Source organism: Heliangelus exortis, chromosome 2 (assembly GCF_036169615.1).
Source record: "Heliangelus exortis chromosome 2, bHelExo1.hap1, whole genome shotgun sequence".
NCBI lineage: Eukaryota > Metazoa > Chordata > Aves > Apodiformes > Trochilidae > Heliangelus > Heliangelus exortis.
Window position 1 is genome coordinate 140,004,244 of NC_092423.1, and position 17,648 is coordinate 140,021,891.

At 45.3% G+C, this 17,648-nt stretch overlaps 1 protein-coding gene and 2 long non-coding RNA genes across 4 annotated transcripts; 1 reads left to right on the forward strand and 2 right to left on the reverse strand.

Annotated features, from left to right (window-relative positions):
- Positions 1-271: 271 nt before the first annotated feature.
- LOC139793542 (uncharacterized) lies at positions 272-7,746 on the reverse strand. 2 transcript variants are annotated; one of them, XR_011724642.1, is made up of 4 exons: positions 7,483-7,746; positions 5,381-6,925; positions 2,814-2,913; positions 272-2,514 (listed from the first exon to the last, which is right to left on the reverse strand). It is a non-coding gene; the product is annotated as an uncharacterized lncRNA (long non-coding RNA). The 2 variants fall into 2 exon arrangements; XR_011724643.1 differs by having other exon boundaries at positions 5,381-5,490; positions 6,042-7,746.
- Positions 7,747-7,862: 116 nt separating this feature from the next.
- On the forward strand, positions 7,863-13,282 carry TRIB1 (tribbles pseudokinase 1). The gene is made up of 3 exons (XM_071738375.1): positions 7,863-8,177; positions 8,629-8,921; positions 11,024-13,282. Exons 1-3 carry the CDS (start codon positions 7,872-7,874, stop codon positions 11,490-11,492), a joined length of 1,068 nt encoding a protein of 355 aa, XP_071594476.1. The 5' UTR covers positions 7,863-7,871; the 3' UTR covers positions 11,493-13,282.
- Positions 12,568-17,169, reverse strand: LOC139793543 (uncharacterized). Its single transcript, XR_011724644.1, has 2 exons — positions 16,533-17,169; positions 12,568-15,028 (listed from the first exon to the last, which is right to left on the reverse strand). It is a non-coding gene; the product is annotated as an uncharacterized lncRNA (long non-coding RNA).
- Between the last annotated feature and the right edge of the window lie 479 nt (positions 17,170-17,648).

The window sequence follows — 17,648 nt, forward strand, 5'->3', positions numbered from 1 at the left end:
GGTCAGTGCCCTCGTGTTCCAGTGAGTAATGCTGTAAGAGAGTTTGCTGTCTTGGTTACACCTTGTTGTCGTATGTTACAGAGAGAGGCTTGAGCCAGAGCAGTGCTGGTGGCCCTAGTGGAAGCTGCACTCAATCTGCCTGAGTTAGCTAATCCCCAGGTGAGCTGTGAACTGCCTGCTGAAGGTGGTGCAGCTGGGAGGAAAAAAAAACAACCAAACAAATCTGAAGCAACGCTTTGAATGAGAAGAGAACAAATAGTCAAGCACTCACTTATTGCTACTCTAAGTAGAAAGGTGGTTTTGAATGTTCACATTCCTGCCTTAAAATACATGATCTTCCTTCCCTCCTTTGCTAGTCTGAGCTACACTGCACCAGTGAATCAGATACCCTGAACAGCAAGTGCAGGAGCAGCCTAAAATTCTTCTCAGGCTTCAGCTGAAAAAAGCAGACTGATTTTTGGCAGTACTCACCTCCTTAGGTTTAATAACAATCACCTGCATGTGCATTTAAATAGAGGTATGTTTCTTTCTTTTATTATCAGATACCTCCTTGATACATCATTTCAAGTATGGCTACACCCATATTATCCAGGAAAAGACAAATACTTCATGCACTTATGTTAGGATTGTTGACAAGATTACTTAAATGCGTCTCATCAAAATCAGTGGTGCACTGCATGGATTCAGCTGCCTGAGAAAACTGCCTGTATTTAGTGCAATCAGTGCAGTACTCCCTAAAATGTTTGGCATTTCTGAGTTTAAACTATGTAATAACATCCAAGGAATCCTAGTATGATGAGTGATTTTTTTTTTTTCTCTCTGAACGTTTGAGCCACCCTGTTGATTTTTTTATGGCTGGTTCTCTCTTGTTGGTTCTTACAAGTAATTTTTCTTCTGAAATTGAAATATTTCAGGCTTGGCCATAAGCATGAGTTGCAGCTGGCACTTTCCTAGGTGGAAGGACAGACCAGCCTTGACAGCTGGGCAAGGCTGGTGTAGCTGATCTGATGGAAGTTATGAACTGCTACTGATACTCTGGGGTGGCTGTAGGTACTCACAGCTCTTTGCTCTTTCATTTGCAAAGTTTGGGGTTTGCTATGCAGTTGTGACCTCTCTGTGTCCCATGTTGCCATTGAATCCTGTTCTGGATAGAAGTAACTTGAAAGAGTTAAAGAATAAAAAGAAATGCCTGTGATGAATAAGCTCATCCATATGATTCACAGAAGTGGAAACTCAGCGGCAGTTAAACCTTCAAATCTTAATCTGTTTTGGCTATAAGTTATCATATGTAAACAGGCATATGTTAACAGTTCACAGGGTAATTTGTGTCTCATTGTTTGACGTCAGAAATTTTGCAACCATTTTAAGGAGAGAAACTCAGAGGTGAGGTGGTGTTTTTTTTCCATTAGGGGTACTGTACAAATGCAGCAAACCTCAACCCAGTGGAGAAGGGTCTGCCACTGAAACCTGGTGAAAATCTGTCTCTGCCAGAGAACAGAAGTTCCACATAGTATTTTGAGTGATTAAAGAAATGTCTAATAAAACATTAAAATAAAGTCAGGAGAGATCCATATGCAACAGCTTTCAGCGGTACCCCGAGGCACGAGCCATTGACACAGCTCTCTCACTTGAACCACTTCTCCCTGGGAATTCTCTAATTGACAACTGGAGACTGTGAAGTTTTCAAATCAGTGGAGCCATGACATGTAAAGATAAAAACTGATCAGGCAGGCGTCTCATGGAAGATTTAACACACTTCTGCTAAAAGGAGCGCACATCCTTCTGAATCAGGGACATATTCATTGTTACTGCTCCGGAGCTGTGATCTTATTCATTGTAGAAGAATCAAAAAGATGAGGGTAAGTCAGTGTTCCCTTGAGAAATACCCAAAGCAAAAGCAGGGGCTGCAGGAAGTGATACTGATGACTCAATAGCCAAGGCCAACACACTGCCTTATTTTAGACAATGTCCTCTTGGATATACTCATGTTTCCTCATGAGTGGCTGATGACAAAGGTCTTACCTACCTGTGGTCACAAGTACCTCACGATGTTTTTCCAAAGAACAACACTAGTAGTCTGGCTAAAACTAGCTTGGAATTCAGTGTACAACTTCATTAAGTTCCACGGCCATTTAAAGTGAATGTTTATTTCCAGCTTTCCTAAATATTGACACATACGGATCCTGGGATACTGTGTGGTCCATTAACAGAACATTTGTATCATGGATAGTACTTTGTTCTAAAGTGAAGAATATGCACCTAGGAAAGGGGTTTCCTGGAGTGGAAAATGTTAGAATATCCCAAAGATAGGTCTTCCTTTCTCTTGCTACAGGCAAAGCCTTAGGGTGATGGCTCCTCACTACAAGTACAGACTAGCAGTGGCTGCAAATTACAGGTCTTCCATAAATAAAATACTTACACATATTATTTCAAACACATGACATGGTCACAGCAATGCTCAGAAAGAGAATCCTACGTGTAGGTGCCAGCAGATTCTAGGCTTCCAGCCAGTAACTATCAGAAGTGAAAACATTAGATTGATTGTTAAGCAAGAACAATTCTGGGCTGCGTGTACATCATACAGTAAATACCCATGTTTGTGCATAGCCTCTTGATGCATGGGTAATCTCAAAGATTTTACAAGACTGCAGCAACATACAGAAAGCACGGTGTGTTTCATCATTTCAAAATGCTGCAGAAAGTGCAGTGGTGGGCTGAGGAGAGAGAGGCTGCCTCTGCTTATTCTGATGTTAGCTCAGACCCAAAGGGAGCTCGAAAGCATGCACATCAATTGAATTGCATGGGAAGCTTACCAAAGGAAGTGTTTGCTTGTAAACTCAGTATGAATAGGATCTTCTCTGACCGCAAGGGAAATGGAGAGACTCATTCACTGTCCGCTTGTGCAATCAGCTTCTGAAGTAAAAACAGGATTTGAGGTTTAAAACCTGAAGCTTCACATGTCTTTCAGGCAACAGAGGAAGCCTTCATGCTCTTCAGTTTGCACAGGAACAAAGTCAGGAGGTGCTGCTCATGTGACTCCTTGGATTTGATAACAACTGGTTTATCAGAAGAGAATTATTTTGAGTTCCTAGCAAAAGCAACCCTCAGAGCAGCTGCTGTGCCCTCTTGAGAGGAGACATCTGAACATCATTACATTGCACTTCTTTTGATGTCACTGCATGCTTGTCATGTGTTTTATATCTTAACAGTAAATCTGCCACTAAGTTCCACAGTGTCTAAGGATGGCTGTGGGTTTATACAGATACCATTTATGCTATAGGAATCGTTACTTTTAAGTTCTTTATCACCTGGCCATACAAGTACTCTTTGAGCCCTCTCTGTACAGGGTGATTCTGTACACAGATAGATTATGAAAAATCTCTTGGTTTAAAAATTTTGGCCTTTAATCTAGTGGTAGTTTTCAGTTTCCTTACATGGCTTGAGATAACCTATAAAATAAAGGCAATTATTGTTCATCTTTTGCCTGACAGTTCAGTATTAGCTGAAGTACTTGTGTGTCATGTCTCTCTCATACAATAACTAAAATAACGACTTTTTAATTTCTTCCCATAGCAAACAGACTGTTTATTTATAAGTGGCCTAATCTAATAGAGATTTACGCTGTGTATCCCATTATCAAAGTTACCAGACTTGTCCCAAGCACTTGGGAAGTGGGGAGATGGTTACACAATTCTCATTGCCTCTGGCTGTTCCAGTTACAAAGATAAAGGGTCAGAGAATTGGAGCAGCAGAGATAATTTTGTGAGCATCTATGAAAAAAAGCATCTGATCAGGTGAGTGTAGGGACTGGCTGAGGGTGAGTTAGGCTTGAATACGATGTAACCAAAATCCCCTTAAATAGAATGACATGATAGAAAAAGCAACTGTTGATACCTGACCACCGGGAATTCTGGATCTGGCAGATGCAATAGCACTGTTTGATTTAAAAAAATCTGTGCTGGGCAAGAGCCTTCCCTTTGCTGACAGATGCCTGGTATGTGATGCACATCCCACAGGATCTCGTCTCTGATCCAGTCCCAGCTCCTTGCCTGGCAGCCTGGACTCCAGAAAGAGAGGGGACAGTGAGTTGGACCATCCAACAGCTGGATCTGCAGGTTGTAATGGTTTTGTAATATCCTTTGACTGGGAGCTCCTCAAGATTTCCTGAGCCTTTGGAAGGTGCCTGTTGCACACTGTTGTGCTTTGCCAAACACAAAGACTTGTGATCAGTACTCCCAAAGGCCACCCTGCCCTGCCTCACTGGTACTGGGAGACTCCAGGGCTGGATCTTTGGTTTCTTGTAGTCTGCTGGCTCATAGTGGTTAATTTTTCCAGCACATGATTAGCAAGACTTACCCACAGAGTCAATGTTTCATCCTGATGTAAGGATACAACTGTACTCTACAACTGTAATTCTGCACAGATTTGTGCTCCACAGTGATTTGCAGTGCTATCTCTTAGAGGTGCCAACACTGCCTTGGTTTGTTTGGAAGGGCTGTAAAGCCATAAGCCATTTAGAATCAAATTCACTGCAGGCACAGCTGAGAATTGCCATCCTAGTATTCATCTCTTGTATGCTAAGCTTGCATCCCCAAAAAAATCCTTTCTGGTGTGGGGGAGGAGGAGTGGTGAAGGTTTATGCAGGAGACTAATGTAGGAGATAGGCCTGGATGCTTGAAAGCCTATGGTCTGACTTACAATGAACGAGTGACAACTATGGCAAATGTGGTAGCCCAACATTCTCAAAAAAAATCTAATGCTGGAGTGCTGCAAGAGTTCTGTTCTACACAAGCCTCACCCTTGAGTTCCTCTCCTGTTTTCTGCAGTGGTTCATAACCAAACCAGACTTGCATGCAAGGACTGGTGAAGATGGGTAAGAAGAACAAATTTTAACCTTCTGAGAAACACCATGCCATGCAAGTCATCAGACATCATCCTTGGCATCCTTTTTTAAAATTATTTTTTTGCATTTTGGGGCTCAGCCAAAAGTTAAAACAAAGCAAAACAAAAAAACCCAAACCAACTAAAATCAGAAAACACAAAATGGGAATCACTGTTCTGCTCTGCCTGTTGGAATGAATCTAGTGGGAACGGAGGAGTCTGGATGTGGACCTTTTCTTATGATCCATAACACAAGACTAAGTTAGTGAGCATTATTAATTTGGTTAATAATTGCTACTGTATGTTTATTCATGACATTAATGCTTTGAGTACCTGAAAGCATACCAGGCATTTTAATGAAGAAATGAAGGTTTCTTGCTGTGAAGAACTGCCTCCATTTTGCAAAGACCCAACACCTGGGAGAAGTAAGTTTGGGTTCATCTTAGTCACATGTAAACAATTGAAGCTTGGTCTATACAGTCAGGGAGAAGGTGCCCACCTTCACTTCTGGGGTGCATTGCCCAAGGGTTCTCTCTTTCCTGGTCTTTGGAGATTGTGTGCCCAGCTTCTGTGCTTCAGCTCCCACAGAGCAGAGAATCAGTGAAATCCCTGTGAGAAGAGGGTACCCAGACATCAGGAGCCTGTGTCAGGACTGCAGGGTGCAATGCTGTGCCCTGCTCTGTCCTCACACCCTAGATGCTTTCTTGGGGGGACAAGATGATGAGGAGGGCTTTTTCCCCTTGAGGACCAAGCACTTGCTCTGGTCCTGGTGGCATGGGGCAGGGATGAGGTGACCAGCCATGGCTTTAAATGGGTTGGAGTCTGGGAAGGCAAGGGATATGGTTTCCAACAATCTGTGTTAATGGATCCTCAGCATTGGCCTTCTCCTCAGTGGGGACAGTGAGCAGGCACAGGAGCTGAGAGGGGAATCTTCAGGAGGCATCAGAGGCACATATTTACCCCAGGTGCACTCTCTTGTCCTGAGGGATCTACAGGAGATGCTCTTGAACACCAGTAACGCCTATGAGTATGTTTATGTAGGTCTATTATTAATATGATGATGTCTACACCCTTCCCCTCTTCCCCAAATCTCTGACACCCTCTCCCCCCACCTTGTGTTACCTCAGCTGTAGGAAGAAGCCCAAGCATGCAGGATTCACCTAAATTCACCCAGGAGTGGCATCCTGATCATAAAACTTTCAGGAAGGAAAAAGTAAAACAAAAGTCTGATGGATACTCTTGCCTGCGTGTTTTACCTGTGAGAAGAATGAAATAAAATACATTGCTTTCAGAGTCATGGTGAGTCGCTGAGAAACAATCTGCAGACATTAATGGAATTGTATTTCAGGGTGGAGGGAGAGAAAAAAAAAAAAAAAAAAAAAAGGGAAATGCAGGCCCTGGGATATCCCTTTATGGCATATGTATTTTATGTTTAAATGCATTAATGGGACTGCTATGCTATGAGTCATCAATCTGCACAAGAGTTTCATATGTTTCTTAAAATACACTGGAAGTAGCTGAAGGCGTGCACGGGTTTGCTGTGCAGTTAACCACCAGGAATCTGAGCAAATACCTGCACTTGTGGCACCAGAGATGGCAGGGGGGACAAAGACACACACATCCCAGTCCTTCTCTGCTGTTAAAACAGGGTCAGGGAAACCCTGACCAAAACTGGGTATGAAATGGGTAGGAATCCTACGAAATAACAAAACTTAAGCTTCCTGTGTTATTGGGGAAGCCTCAGCACTGAATTACAGAAAATTTGTGTATTTGTAAACAGAAAAGCTGAGGAGTTTCCTTCTGAAGCACACTTGTCAAAACTACAGCTGTCTGCATTTTTTTCCAGGGATGACTTGTTGTCTGGTTTTCTCTCATTTTTCTTCCATTTACTAACAGTCCTGGCAGCAAATCTATTTACTATTCCTTTAAACTCACAACTTCTGAGCCCGATGGTGGCTGCTTGAGCTCTGCTCTCTGCTCCTCACAGGTCACTTCAGCTGCTGCTTGCTCTCCATGCTGTGCCTTTTTCGGGGAGCAGATAGCTCTAACATGGGAAATACCCAACACAAAATATTTCTGATGGTGCAGTCCGTGCTTATAAACGAACAGTGATAAATACACAACAGCTTCGAGATGCAAAGCGTGGGATGGATGATGGTTAATTAGTGAAAAGCAAGAACTGAGGCTAGGGGGAAGCCGTGGCAAATGTACAAAGGAGAAGCTCCTGGGAATGGAGCTGGGCTCGCTTTCTCTCCACAATTAGCCTGGCTTAACTTCTTGTATTTACACATCGCACAAGGCGATGCTGTCTCGAAAGCGCTACGGCGGCATTTGAAATTCCTGGCAGCGTTTCCCAGCGGCACACGCTGGTGGTGGATAAACCCGCTGCTGCCATTTCCAGGGTTGCCTTTCCAGAAGAGACGCTCATCCTTCAGTGCCGGTGACTTTCTTCTTCCTTAACTTTGCTAAAAAAGCGTTCCCTGTCTCTACCTTTGTGCTTACAAGCGAGCGGTGGAGGCTTAGGGAGGGGGACGGATTGCGAGCACGCTGAGCTTGCGAGGAGCGAACCCCAAAAGCAAAGGGTGACCCCCAAGGGGTTACCTTGCTCCAGACAGGTTGGAGGACCTCGAAAACGAGGTCTCCTGCGCGCCCCCGGAGGCTCACGCAGCCGGGCGGGGCAGCCCACCGCGTGGAGCTCCGTGACCCGCCGGGGGTCCGGGTGCGCGGAGGCCAGCGGGAGGAGCTGAGCAGGCGTGTCCGAGCCTTCCTCCTCCCATTTCCACGTGCGTCAGGGACAGTAGGAGGAGACTCACTTTTTTTTTTCCCCTCAATTTTTTTTTTTTTTTTTTTTTTTTAAAGCCTCCAACTACTTTAGCGCGGAGTCGGCAGCAGATGGTGGACACGGCCCGAGGTTTCGGCGGCGAGAACGAAGGGATGCGCCAAGCCCACACCGGCCGCCTTTAGCTCCGCGCCCGCTGCCGCTCCCCTCCATGAGCCGCCCCGCGTCCCTGCTGCCGGCCGCCCGCTGCCGCAGCGCTCCGGCCAAGCGGCTCCACACCCTCCACGACGGCCCCGCCGAAGAAACTCCGGCCGCCAAGTCCCCTCGCCTGGCTGACTGCGGACCCCCGGATTGCCTCAGCGCTCCCGGGTCGCCTTGTGCTCCCCCGGTTTCTCCCGCCGGTGGGGGAGCGGCGGGTCCCAGCCTGATCGCCTCGTACCTGCTGCTGCCGCTGGCCGAGCGGGAGCAGGTGTCCAGGGCGCTGAGCGTCAGCTCCGGGCGGGAGTTGCGCTGCAAGGTGAGCGCGGAGCTCCGCGGCTGCGGATGAGGGGGGATGTGGGGGTGCTGGGGACGGGGAGAAAACCTGCTTGTGGTTCTCAGAGCCTTAAAAAAACATTCCCCGGCCCGCAGCCGGTGGGGATTTACGTGTGCTGGAAGTAAGCTGGAACTCCCAGTGACCTCGGAGCACCATGTCCAAAAGGCTTTTTGTATTAAAAGCTGCAAGGGGAGATGAAATTTATTTTAATGCACACACACACACACACACACACACACACACACACACACACACACACACCGCTTTCAGTATAAAATGACCGGGAAGGGTCGCGGTAACCGCTTTGAACGGTGCTCCCGCCGAGCCCTGGCTCCCTTCCAGCTCCCTCGTCATTGTTTGGGGAGAGTTGCTACGCGAGCGGCTGCTTTCAACGCCCTTGAGACTGAATTTTGGTTTAATTTCCTCTTTACAGGTGTTCCCCCTCAAACACTACCAAGACAAGATCCGGCCTTACATTCAGCTGCCATCGCACAGAAACATCACCGGGGTTGTCGAAGTCATCCTCGGGGACACCAAAGCCTATGTGTTCTTTGAAAAGGACTTTGGGGATATGCACTCCTACGTGAGGAGCTGCAAGAGGCTGAGGGAAGAGGAGGCTGCCCGGCTGTTCAAGCAGATCGTCTCCGCTGTAGCTCACTGCCACCAGTCGGCCATTGTACTTGGTGACCTCAAGCTCAGGAAATTTGTCTTCTCTAATGAAGAAAGGTAAGCAGGTGTCAGCAGCCAGCCCTGGGCGTGAGTAGGGAGGGAGGAATGCAACATCCAGAGAGGCAAAAAGTGTCTTGAGGAGTGGAAATGGCAGTGTCATTTGGGCATCACCTGTGAGCGATCTGAGTAGGTCCTCATCACGTGCATGTAGTAGGTCATGGATTTAACTGGTATACACTTACTCTTAGTTAGATCTTGACTGATGAAAGGCAGGAAGCTCTCAGGGAGTTTCCTCTCATTCAGCAGAATTTCAATGAAACCCACTGGTTAGACAAAGGGACAGTAGTTCTGATGCTCCTTAGCACCAGAAGATGTCATGTGTGCCGCTCCTTCAGTGTAGAATGAAGAAGAGGCAGAGAGAAAGAGTGGAGGGAGGCTGAGCTGTTGGGCTGGGGCTGAGGAGCAGCCCGGCTGGGGGAGCAGGAGATGTGAGGAGCTGGAGCTCTGGTCTCTCCTTGTACCCTGGAGAGTTGTCTGGTAGCAGAGCAAGGGCTGGGAGAGGGGTGCTGGGGAGGTATCTCCTCCTGAAATCCCCTGCTGATCAGGGTTGTGCTGCTAATAAAAGACCGTCTGTGTCCTTCAAGCCTTTTATCCCTCCTCCCCTTCTGCTCCTTGCCTCCTGTTGTCCATGGATGAGGGCACACACAGGAGGGAAGCTGGGACACAGTTAAGTATTGCTTTGGGAATACTGCATGGAAGAAAAGCACTTTAGTAAAACTTAGCCTAAAGCCTAGGTTTACAGAAAGGAGATTCAGAATCAAGTTGTTAAATTTAGATTAGGTAAATAATTCAATATTTCCCTAGAGTGTTTGCTCCTCCTGTAGTTCCTCACTGCATGTAGCAGAGCTACATTTTTAATCAGCAGAAAATTATTCTTATTATCTGCTTGTTCAGTGGAAAGCTAAAAAAAATTAGAAGTAGTAGAAGTGTGCTTATTCTGATGAAACTGGAGGTGCTACTACTGAAGCAGAAGAAATCTTTTTTTTTTTTTTTTTTTTTTTTTTTTTTTTTTTTTTTTAAACTGAGCTAGTGCTTCCTCAGGATATGGGTTATAAAACACGGTAAGAAAATTATCCAGCACTGCCCCTCTTAAACAGAAACAACCAAATGTTGACATGCAAAGAAAGTAATTCCTTTGAAGGAAACTATTGCAGCTTTTCCCGCCCATAAGGAGATGAAACATTTGTTGAAATGTTACATTGCACACAGTCTCGCTCATTTGGAAATAACGCGTTGCACACAGGCCGGTGTCATGTGCATCCCATTTGGCAAGAAGAGGGTTAAGCAATGGCAGGCGGACTCGGGCTCTCAGGCACAGGTGCAGTTTCAGGGCTCCCGCAGCCAATCCTGGGCCCCTGGTTCTCGTTGAGTCATATTTTCCGTTTGCAGAACCAATGGGTATTTGCGAGGTCACACTGAGGACAGGCTGCAGCCAACGCATCTACACCCCAGCGGGCTGCAGGCAGTGCTGAGCCCTTCAAGGGCCAGCTGATGCCTTCCTTCCTGATGCTAACCTCAGCTTTCCCCTAGAAGTGGGTAGTCAGGGTGGACTGTCACCACTTGGGAGGTGGTGGGTGTGGTGGTACCCTGCAGGAAAAAAAAAAAAAAAAAAAAAAAAAAAAGTAAAAAAAAAAAGTAAACTCGGGAAAGCCGATGATTCCTGCAAGCACGGAAGGGAGCTGGACTTTGCAGTTTGCAAAATCACTCAGATGGATGCTGTTTGCTCAAAGCCTGAACTGCAAACAGCAGCATGTATGATGCATTGTAGCTGATTAACCCCCTGCAGTCGCAGTGCAACCTACACGGAGAGAAGGCAAATAGCTGGTGCTCCTTAAGAGCCCTCTGTGTTGTTAAAGTCCCGTTTAAATAAGAGAAGCAGGTGTTTCTGAGGGCCAACCCGATGCACAAAACTGCAGTTCCATCACAGGAGGGCAGGAGCCCAGGCAGCTTCTCAGCTGCAAATTAAAAAGTGTTTTCTCTCCTTTTCTTTAAGCTGGTGCAAGGAGAGTGGGGATTGCCATAGCTGGGGGCTCACCATGCTGGTTTATGTCTGGGTGTTGCTGATTCTGACCTGTGGCTTCCTCTCCTGCCCTCCCTAGGACTCAGCTGCGGCTGGAGAGCCTGGAAGACACACACATCATCAAGGGTGAAGATGATGCTCTCTCAGACAAGCACGGCTGCCCGGCCTATGTCAGCCCTGAGATCCTAAACACAACGGGGACTTACTCGGGAAAATCAGCAGATGTGTGGAGTTTGGGAGTGATGCTCTATACCCTGCTAGTGGGACGCTATCCCTTCCATGACTCGGACCCTAGCACTCTGTTTTCCAAGATCCGGCGTGGACAGTTCTGTATTCCTGACCACGTGTCCCCCAAAGCCCGATGCCTCATCCGCAGCCTCCTGCGGCGGGAGCCCTCTGAAAGACTCACTGCTCCAGAGATCTTGCTTCACCCTTGGTTTGAGGCAGTCTTGGAGCCTGGATATACAGACCAGGAGACGGGAACTTCGGATCAAATTGTTCCAGAATACCATGGAGACAGTGATGATATTAGTTCCTTCTTCTGCTAACCCCAAAATCTCAATAACTTCAGCAGCTCTCACCTCCGGCATTTTTGCAGAGTATCATTCTTCCACCTTTGCAAACTCAGCAGCATCTTAAAGTGCCAGTATGGTCAGAAAAATGACCTTGTTTTAAAAAAACACCAACCCGTAGAGCTCAGCTCCCTTAGCATGCTCAGAGTTTCATCCTCTTGCTCTGCAGGTAGGTCCGTGCTGCTGGCCCTGGAGGACCTGTGCAGCTTTGCAAGATCTGCCTGGCTTTTCTCCTGCCTCTCGCATCCCCCACTGGTGTAACTGCCCACATCTGGGCTGCAGAGTCTTACAGCTGCTGAGGTGTGAGACAAAAAGGCAGTCCCATCTGTGGCGGGGGACATGAGGTGTGCCTCTTAACTGAGCAAATCTCACAGAAATGGGCAAAAAGAGGAATCAACTCGGCGTGACACAGCAGCTGGCTTGCGAAGTTTCTGACTGTGAGCACACTTTGATGAGGTCTTCATCCACCACGGGCAGCTGCTTGCTCCTCCCTGCTGCTCCTCCAGCTGATATTGCTTCCAGAGGCATGAAGCTCCTACATCCACCCGTAAGACAAATCACTGCTGTGGCTCTTTCTGAAGCAGATAACTGTGGGTCTCCCAGTTGGATCCCCTGCAATTCCATTCACTGATTGGGAAAGCATTTTTAATAGACTTAAGCCTCACGTTACCATGGTATAGCCTATATAACTTTATGCCCTCAGAGAGCTTGTCAAGTAGGAGGTCTCTTTAGCTCTGAGTGCCAAAACAGATCCGTTTACTAAACCGTAACACTATCGGCTGGGGCGCCTTCTCCTGGAAGATGATAAGGGGTATCTTGTACAGTACTTGTAAACACGATCGTGTTTTCCTGCAGGCTCAATTCTTAAAACCATCACATCCCCTCTCCTCTTTGCCCCTACACCCCCCCCTCCTCCCCCCACAAAAGTTAGTCTTAAGAGTGAAATCTCCATATGCCCTTAGTTGATTATTCAGGTATGTTGTTTGCCTCTGGCTATGGTTACTTTCCACCTCCCCTCCACCCCCCCCTTTTTTTTTTTTTTTTTGTTCTGTTTTTTTGCTTTTTTTTTTTTTTTTTTTTATTTGCATGAATATTCATAGTCTTTCCATTGTTCGTGGAAAATGAATATAAATCATTAGCTTCGTGGGTTGGGGGTAAGTAAAGCTTAGTCCTGCCTAAAATTTCTGCTTTGTTTCACAATTGTGTCCAGTGGCTTATGCAAAGAGATGTCCATTCACCTCTGGCAAGAGTGCAGCTTCTGAAATGGCGGTGGGCTGGGTAAGTGTGTCTCCAGCATGGCACAGTTCAAGTGAAGTAATTGTAAGGGTTAACCCCCGACAAGCTGCAGTCCCACCACGCGTTTCGAGAATACCATGTATACCTCATGGACTGTGTACTTTGTACATACCTTACTGTTTGGGGTTTTGTTTTCTTGTTTTGTTGTACTTCGTTTGTCCTAATAAGAGGTGTCGAAGAGCAATTTAATGTGAATTATTGTTGGCAATACTAACTTGACAGAATCATGAGCATTAAGAGCAGGGCGCTACAGCTCTCCTTTGCACTAAACCTCTCATGATTGCTTGACATTTGTATCTGTGATACAGTTTAACCCTTCTATGAAAAACAGTACATTTGTATATATTGGTAGAAAACTCTGCCAGAAAAGCTAAAAACACTATGTCCAACTTGTAAATATGTATATGTATGTGGAAACCTGGATGATAAAGTCTGACTTGTAGAAAGTTTTAATAAACTTGGTTTCATAATGTTTGTCCCCATTGCTTGAGGTATCTCAAGGGGAATGCAGCTTGAGTAGGTTTGGCTTAATCTGAAAAAATGGGGGTTGGTTTCAAAGAAGATCAGCTCATCTATGGTCCCTTTATGTGCCCCCTCCTGCCCAGAGCCGCTGGGCTCTGAGCCATGACTCCCCCAGCTCCTCCTGGGTTTGAAACCAGGAGGTTGTGGGGAGAGCGGATGGCTCCTCCTGCCTCTTGTGGGGTAAGGGGAGAGCTACGTGAAATAAGGTATCCTGCTCATCTGATGAGCAAGGGGGAGGGAAGTTAGAGCTCTGCCCCTGAACTTTGAAAACCCTATTGCCTTTCAGCACGTGCATGCGTTTCCATCTGTGCCCCGTGAGCAGAAAAAGCTGAGGCGCCACAAGGCTGTCACCCGGCACCTGTGTGCTCGGTGATGTGATGCCCCAGCCAGTGGAAAATTGCATCTCAGGTGTCCAAAAGTGAGCAGCCAGGAGGAGAGGTAGTGGTGGAGAGCATTGGCTTCAATGGAGAGATAGAGATTGTGGGCAGGAACTTGATCCCACTGCCAGGAGGCAGGGCACAGACCATGTAGCGCTCCCATTTAAAAAAGGAAGGGAAAAATTATTAGAGCTGCTTTTCTTTGTGGTGAGAAAAGAGGAGTATAAATAGCAGCAGTATCAAGGTTAGAGAATGTGCTTTCCTGAAAGAGATCAAGCCACCCTTGTAATCCACCCGGAGAGGTGAGATCATTGCTTACAAGTAGAGAGAGGAGGAAGAGAGTCTTGATTTTTATTTATACTTTGCCTCATGTTTAACTTTGTCCTTTTACTTGAAATCTGTTCACCAGAGCAACTGCTTCCAGGCAGCTCTTTGAGCAAGAGCAACATTTAAATAGGTTCTGCTTTTCGAAGGTGGGTGGAAAGAGAAAAGGAGGAAATAGGGACCTGGTCCATGATAAAGCAAAGTGCACTGACTTTAATTAGGCACCTTGACTCCCACTCTGAGAAACCAACAATCTGTGATGTAAGCATATTTTCTTAGCACTTGCTGAGTGAATGTCAGGCACCAAAATATCTCCGGTTACTTTACTGATGTTATTCTTGCAAGACTTGTAAAAATACATGTGCCACTTAGCCTGGCTGATTGAATTAGCCCCTGCCCTGCCATGCTTTCAGGCTTGGATAGAAGCCCTGATGCACTCTTTTAAATCAACTGCAGGAGGCTTGCGCTTCAGTGAAACCTTGAAAACTTTCAAAACATCTTCCTCCCCCTCCCACTGCTGTTGTTAAGTCACCCTGAGTAGGTGAATGTGTAGGTCATCCCATGGCTTTATTTCACATGCACTACACTGCAGAGCAATTAAAATAAACGCCAAATTGTAGAAACATCTGCAAACAGCCTCTGTATTGCTTTAGGGATTATAATGCAACATCCGTTTGTACAGCAGAATAAATTGCTATTGCTTCGTAACACCATCGTTTGTATTGTTGTATACAAAGTTTCAGAGCATGTTGAAAGAACCAGCATATTAAGTGATTAAACTTTGATGGTGGGTGTGAGAACTTTGATTTATGCAATGCATACATTTCTTTTTAAGAGAGTCATAATTTGTCTATTTTTAAATGGGCCTTTTGAATGAGGACTGACCAAATCTCTTATGTATTTCTGAGCTGGTGGCCATCTTCATCTTGAAGCTGCAAGATATTGTTATGACTTCTCTGAAAAGCACTGGGAGCCTTCAGTCCTCCTCTGCTGCTGAAAGCACAATAAAAATATGAAGTTTTTCACAATATCCTGAGCTCCATCCTAAACTGACATCAAACCACCACACAGAGGTAGATCTTACCTCCTAAATATATATTTTTGTCAATTTATATTTTTATCTTGACACTTTGGTTGCATATTAGGCATCAGTTCAATAATGTTCTGTTAAAGTAGTGCAGCAGAATTTATAACCCATCTTCCTCTTAGAGCACCAGGTAAAACAGCCAGATCAGCAAGCTTGGGCTTAAGGTCAACATCTCTTTGCCAAGCAGGTGATACTGCAGAGGTTATTTGCAGTTAATTAAGAAGCACTGGTAGAGGTTCAGTCCTATCTATGCTAAAAAGTGCCCTAGTTTTAGGAGAACACCTTCAAGTCAGTGAAAGGCAGTTTTGCATCACTGTATTATTTATGAAATAAAAAGGGAGAAAAGAATGGTTTTTTTAACATGATGTGCAAGGTGAAGATTCATTGCACTTGGCTGGATGGCAAAGCTGGTGCAATGCTCTTCCCAGTTCTGCTTTACTGCATTGAGGGTAGGCCTGAGAAATAACTTGAAAAGCACATTTTATTCAATCAGCACTGAGTGCATTCTGCCAAGCAAATCTCTTCAGATTATCTCTTCATACAAAAGCTGATTTTTTTCCCCACCTTTTTCATGCTGATGCCTTCTGTCAGAGAAAATTCTTGACCCATAGCGTTATGGCACTGCACAGATTTAGCAGCACAAAGAAATATCCTATTCAAATGCTTCTTACAAATATAATGTTTTCCTAGTGTACACTGAGAAGAAGAATAGCTTGACATATAACCACAGTCTGAATTAATCCATTGCAAAAAATGGCTTTGTTAAATGCAACATCTCTCAGAACTATTGTTGGTAAAAGTACCATGAAATTTGCAACAGTTCTTACCATGATTCCTCCATAACTTGCAAAATCCTGGTCTCCAAGTGAAATCCAGAGTTCAGATTTCAGCCAGGATCAATTTTTGTTGCATCAAAACGACAAATCCTTCAGGATATGAGTTCACAGCAAGAGCTTTTTTTTTTTTTTTTTTTTTTTTTTTTTTTTTTTTTTTTTTTTTTTTTTTTTTAATGAAGCCAGCTATTTAGAAAATGCCTTGAAGAAAACTCATTAGTTTTCATTGCCCTGTATGTATTTATTTACAGTATTTAACCAGCTAAACAAGCTAATGTGCAGCACTTCATTTCCTAATTTGGCTTTGAAGCCGGAGCAGCAGAAGTATCAATTACATTCTGTCAAATGCAAACATTAACATAACTGTATGAAGCAATCATGTTTCTAACAACAGCAAGCACTGCCCAGAGGACCAAAATAAATAAAATTCATAGAGCAAGAGGTAACACTTTTCTTTACAGCAGGATTAGGGCTGGCGAGTGCCCGTGTGCTTTCCTCTTAAGGGACATTTGTCTGGCAGGGCTGGGGAGGCAGCTCCGGCGCTGAAATGCAGGTGATTAATCAGGCACTTGCTCACCCAGGGCACGGTCTCATCACAGCGGGTGTGGATTTCTGCATGCAGCTCCCACTGTTATTAATGGTTAATTAATGTGTAATTTGCAGAAAGAGATGAAACTGGGACCTCGGCAGTGTGTTGTGAGCACGCAGGCGGGCTTATCATTCGAAGAAATATCAGGGTGACACGAAGGGTGGGTGACAGAAAATAAGTGTGGCGTGAATCAGCTGCCCCGTGTTTATCCTAGGGTGCTGTTGTGGGAAAACATTCACCTCCACCGACTGCCCTCTCCTGCCAGCAACAAAAGTCGGGTTTGATAAATTATTAGTGGAGATGTTCTCAGTGGCTTTGCTTAGATTTTACTCTTGCGCAAATGCAGATTAGGAAAGGATTAAGTAACAACAGTGTGGCTAAAGTATTACACATCGTGCTGGCGATTTGCCAGAGAATGTAGCATGCAAAAACTGACATTGCCTAAGAAATCAAATATAGCTCTGGTCACCACAGAAAATGACTCTTCCCAACCACCCAAGGTAGTTGCTCAGTTTCTCCTATGTCACCCAGAGTCTTGCACCAGAAAATTGTTTATTCCAGGGCTTATTTTTTTGCCTTTTCAAGCTCTCTCTCTCTTTTTTTTTTTTTTTTTTTTTTTTTTTTTTTTTTTTTTTTTTCATTTCTTAACTTCCAGGTAGTCACTAAGCCATAAACATTTAGGTGAATCACAGAAACCATAAATGTAATTGAGTGTAAAGCCATTGTTGGGCCTTGTGATAACATCCCTGTCAGGTCTCGACCTGTCAGGTTCACAGTCTCTCTGAGGTTCAAACACTGTGAGTTTTCTGTGCTGTGCTAGCAACTGGGGGCAAAGTATCAATATTATTTGGGGCAAGACTCTCATGCCCAATGACTCTGCAGATGGGCTGGGGGACACCTGGTGTAAGTGTTTCCCAAGGTGAGTAAAGGCAGCAGAGTAAGGCTCACGAAGGCCAGCCAGCTGTCTTCATTGCAAAGCAGGGGCACACAGACCCTCAAACCCCAGGTGGGGGGGTAAAATCCCCCCTGTCACTGGTGTGAAATTGTTGGCTGACAAGCATGGTGGTGAAGGCTGTTCCTCCCCACCCTCATGCCTGTGCCCAT

Excerpts from the sequence above, each read along its gene's own strand:
- TRIB1 (XM_071738375.1), top strand. The coding sequence starts at position 7,872 with ATGAGCCGCCCCGCGTCCCTGCTGCCGGCCGCCCGCTGCCGCAGCGCT. Across the intron at positions 8,178-8,628 it reads GGCGGGAGTTGCGCTGCAAG|GTGTTCCCCCTCAAACACTA; the intron begins GTGAGCGCGGAG and ends TCCTCTTTACAG. Across the intron at positions 8,922-11,023 it reads GTCTTCTCTAATGAAGAAAG|GACTCAGCTGCGGCTGGAGA; the intron begins GTAAGCAGGTGT and ends TGCCCTCCCTAG.